General features: G+C 41.6%; 1 protein-coding gene across 3 annotated transcripts; it reads left to right on the top strand.

Annotated features, from left to right (window-relative positions):
* The first annotated feature begins 247 nt into the window (after positions 1-247).
* Tceal1 (transcription elongation factor A like 1) lies at positions 248-2,171 on the top strand. Of its 3 annotated transcripts, XM_034485341.2 has the most exons (3): positions 261-376; positions 722-757; positions 1,086-2,171. In XM_034485341.2, the coding sequence occupies exon 3, from the start codon at positions 1,113-1,115 to the stop codon at positions 1,611-1,613; it is 501 nt and encodes a 166-aa protein (XP_034341232.1). In that variant the 5' UTR covers positions 261-376; positions 722-757; positions 1,086-1,112; the 3' UTR covers positions 1,614-2,171. The 3 variants fall into 3 exon arrangements, with proteins under 3 accessions (XP_034341230.2, XP_034341231.1, XP_034341232.1); XM_034485339.2 differs by lacking the exon at positions 722-757 and having other exon boundaries at positions 248-376; XM_034485340.2 differs by lacking the exon at positions 722-757 and having other exon boundaries at positions 257-380.
* The last annotated feature ends 1,689 nt before the right edge of the window (positions 2,172-3,860 follow it).

Consider the following 3,860-nt stretch of genomic DNA (forward strand, 5'->3'; position numbering starts at 1 on the left):
AGCCTCAGTAGCTGAGGGAGAGTGGAAAGTGAGTAGGAGAGAAGAGGAAATAATCCTGGGGAACAAGGGAGCCTGGAAGAGGTAAAAATCCTGGGGAACCAGATGCTAATCATCTCTAGTAACCAAAAAAAAAAAAAAAAAAGCAAATAGAAAGAGAAGTGAGTGAAAATTCCCGTTGTGTCTGAGGTTAGGAGATTCTGGCAAGTGCTGGCAAATGGACGCCAAGGTGGTTACTAGAGATCCGAGCCCAGTTGTGACGCGCGCCGTTCACGTGACCAGGAGCCTATGTCTGCCCAAGTCCCTCTCTCATCCCGGTCCTTTTTGCCTGTCCAGACAACGTCTTTCTATTACCCTTTGGTCGAGAAGGAAAGCAGAAGTAAGTAAGTTCCCTGGATCCTTTAGATTTGGTGATTGTCAGAGGTGCCTTTTAACCAGTGGGATCGGACCTGCAAGGCAGAATCCCGATCTTCCACCACGCTCGAACCCCGCCCCCCCCCCCCCCCCCGCCCATAGTTTTGGTAGAGAAAATGGTGGTCTTGGGAGTGGGGTCGGGTACAAAGGACGATGCTCCACGTGAGGTCTGAGGAAGGTGAACCACAAGGGAGCTGTCTTGGGGGTAGTTAACTGGCGCACACAATAAAGGGGTGTGTGTAGTTGCTTCTGTTTCTCTTCCCCTATCCCCGCCCCCTACTCTGGCGTCTGATTTGCGGATCGCCCCTAGGAGCCTCAGAGGGTAGCACACGGGCGGGAGGCTGAGGTAAGGATGATCACTGGGACCGGGTCGGGGTCTGAGAATGAACACAGAAGGTAACAGTCTGCGGACTTCACCGCTCCGCCCCTGTCACTGCAGGAGAGGCCTGCGGCAAGGCCTGCTGGGAAAAATGGTGGTCTTTCGGGAAGGAGGGGGCGCTTACTGCGCAGCAGGCGGCGGGAGAGCCCAAGAGCTTCTGAGTAAGCTAAGATTTAAAGACACCCGTCCCAATCAGGGAAAGGCAGGAACTGAAACGCGTAGCTGGGGTGTTGATCCAGCCCGCTGAATATTGTAACTCTATTCTGTTTTTTTTTTTTTTTTTTCTTGTCTCAAGAATAACTGCTTGAAGAAACTTCTCAACATGGAAAACTCAAGGAATGAGAATGAAGAACAACCAGAGAGCACTCTAAAGATCGATGAAGAAGAGCAGCCTGCAGTGGAGCAATCTCCTGAAAATCAGTGCTCTGAGGAGGATCAATCCTCAGAGGATCTATCCTCAGAGGATCAGTCCTCCGAGGAGGAGTTCTTTCCTGAAGAGCTTCTGCCCGAGCTACTGCCAGAGATGCTGCTGTCTGAAGATCGTCCTCCGCAGGAGTGCCTCTCACAGAAGAACCTGTTCGAGGACCGTATTCCCATGGAGCAACCTCCCTGTGGGGTGGGCAAACATAAGCTAGAGGAGGGAAGTTTCAAAGAAAGGCTGGCCCGTTCCCGCCCTCAATTTAGAGGAGACATTCATGGCAGAAATTTAAGTAATGAAGAAATGATACGGGCAGCAGATGAGTTGGAAGAGATGAAGAGAGTAAGGAATAAACTGATGATAATGCATTGGAAGGCAAAACGGAGCCGCCCTTACCCTATTTAATGTGCTCACTTTTCATTGTTTTGCTTAATAATAGCATTTGCTACCTGGCCCTTCTGTTTGCATCTTCTCATATGCCTTTTCTCATCTTAGTTGTAACAGTTTTATTCAGGTTGTGCAGTTTTATTTCAGGTGCTTGACTTGTAACTGGCACGGGTTGGTTTGTTTGTTTTTTAACCTTCTAAAATCTAAGTGTGATCAATTTGCATGGAAAGATATACATTATATATGTGAGGTGATAAAAGCAAAAAAGATATACATAGCATCCCATTTTTGTAAAAGAAAAACACATTTATATATTAATATGTGAAGAAAAGCTAAAAACTATATACTTAAAGGCTAACTAACATTGGTTATCTGTGTGGTAAAGATAATAGGTGATTTTTATATTTTTTAAATTTTGCTTTAAAGTCTCACTTTTCATAATGAATACATTTTATTTATGTTGCACAACAAACAATATAATAAAAAATGTGAAGCAAGTCTAAAATCAAAACGTGTTAATCAGCTTATAAAGACAATGTGCTCCTTAATAAATATTTATCAGAACTTAAAAATTAATGCGATGTTTCTTCTGAATCTCTTTTCTAAGATTTATCTTATTTTTTATTTGTATGAGTGTTTTGCCTATACCAGCTGTGTGAATAGTGCCTGCGGAGGTCGGATGAAGGTGCTGGATCCCCTGGAACTGGAGTTACAGTTGGTTGTGAGCCACCACATGGATTCTGGGATTTGAACCTAAGTCCTCTGGAGATGCCACAAGTGCTCATAACCACTGAGCCATCTCTCCAGTCCCTCTTCTGAATCTCTTAAGGAAAAACATAAATGGGATGTTGATTATCAGCAGGAATAACATTTTCCAGGTTAAATAAGAGTAAGACATACCTTAGAGTGCTGCTGTGAAACTAAATGAGAAAAAGGTCCTTTGAGCTCTGTTTCTTTCCTGGTATGCCCTCCTCCAACCTCTATAGACTTGGCCGAAGCACGGGAAATTAATAGCTAAAGAGTGTCTCACTTATGCTCCCCAACAATTCTTGTGAGATTCCACGTGGGTACCACATTCTGTTCCTGTTCTGCTGTAGTCTGCCTTACCTGCCAGGTACAGCTGCCCCTTCTAGGTCCTGCTGTTTCCACTGTCCCCTATGCTGCTATTATCTTCAAGGTGTAATGCCTTTTGCAATCTCTAGGGAGCCACAGCTGTAGTGCAGCTCCTCTAGACAAATGGAGAACGTCCGTTCTTCCAGCTTTACTGTTAAACACACTCAAGTATATATAGTCACAATGCTGTTAAAACTTTGATACAGTAAAAGAATACTCAAAATTTATATTTAAAATGCTAAGCAAAATGGCCTTTTCCATAATTTTTAAAGTCCCTGGGTTTTTTTTTTTTTTTTCGTGAACTCAAACATGAGGTCACTGAGACCTGGAATAGGAAGCCAAATTTGTAAGATGAACATCATGCTGTGTAATTAGAATAGAAACTCCCTTTCCAAATATGAAGAACAGGCTTCTCATGGAACTGCCTCATCTATTCAGTTAACTAGTATAAAATAAAGAGGAAGGTAAAAGTTAATCTCCATGTGGTAGTAAATCAAGCCTGCAATTCCAGCTCTTGGGAAGTTGAGGCAGGAGGGTTGCCACAAGGTGGGGGCCAGATTGGGCTATACAGTGAGTCTGGGGCCAACCAGAGCTACATAGTGAGATCTTGACTCAAAAAATGTGACTTATAAGCAATATTAAATGATACATGAAAACCTGCAATAAGACATTGGAAACATGTGTTACATATTTACAAATACATATTTAAAACCAACATCTTAACTTACCTACTGGAAAACAGTCAATTAAGTTAACCCATATGAGAAGAAATACAAATTTTATAGACAAATATGCATGTAAACACGCACACATATATACTATTTGCCATATATAAAACATAATCATGGGTGGTATTCTGTATATATAACATACATACAACATACAAATATATATTCATAGGATCTAAATGACATTGCATAAAAGATGCCATATCCTGTATTTCATACATTGAAATATTTCTAACTCATAATATGTCCTGAATACACACATTATCTATAAACCTAGTCTAAATATAAACGATGCTCATGTTGTGTACTCTGAACATTTTGTAGTTTATTTTATAAATGATAAAGATTTAGGTAGTTTCTGGTATTTTGCTATAACAAATATGCCACAATGGCTATTTGTTTTTAAAATTATTACATTTGTTCT

Source organism: Arvicanthis niloticus, chromosome X (genome assembly GCF_011762505.2).
Source record: "Arvicanthis niloticus isolate mArvNil1 chromosome X, mArvNil1.pat.X, whole genome shotgun sequence".
In the NCBI taxonomy this organism is placed as follows: domain Eukaryota; kingdom Metazoa; phylum Chordata; class Mammalia; order Rodentia; family Muridae; genus Arvicanthis; species Arvicanthis niloticus.

Excerpts from the sequence above, each read along its gene's own strand:
- Tceal1 (XM_034485339.2), top strand. The coding sequence starts at position 1,113 with ATGGAAAACTCAAGGAATGAGAATGAAGAACAACCAGAGAGCACTCTA.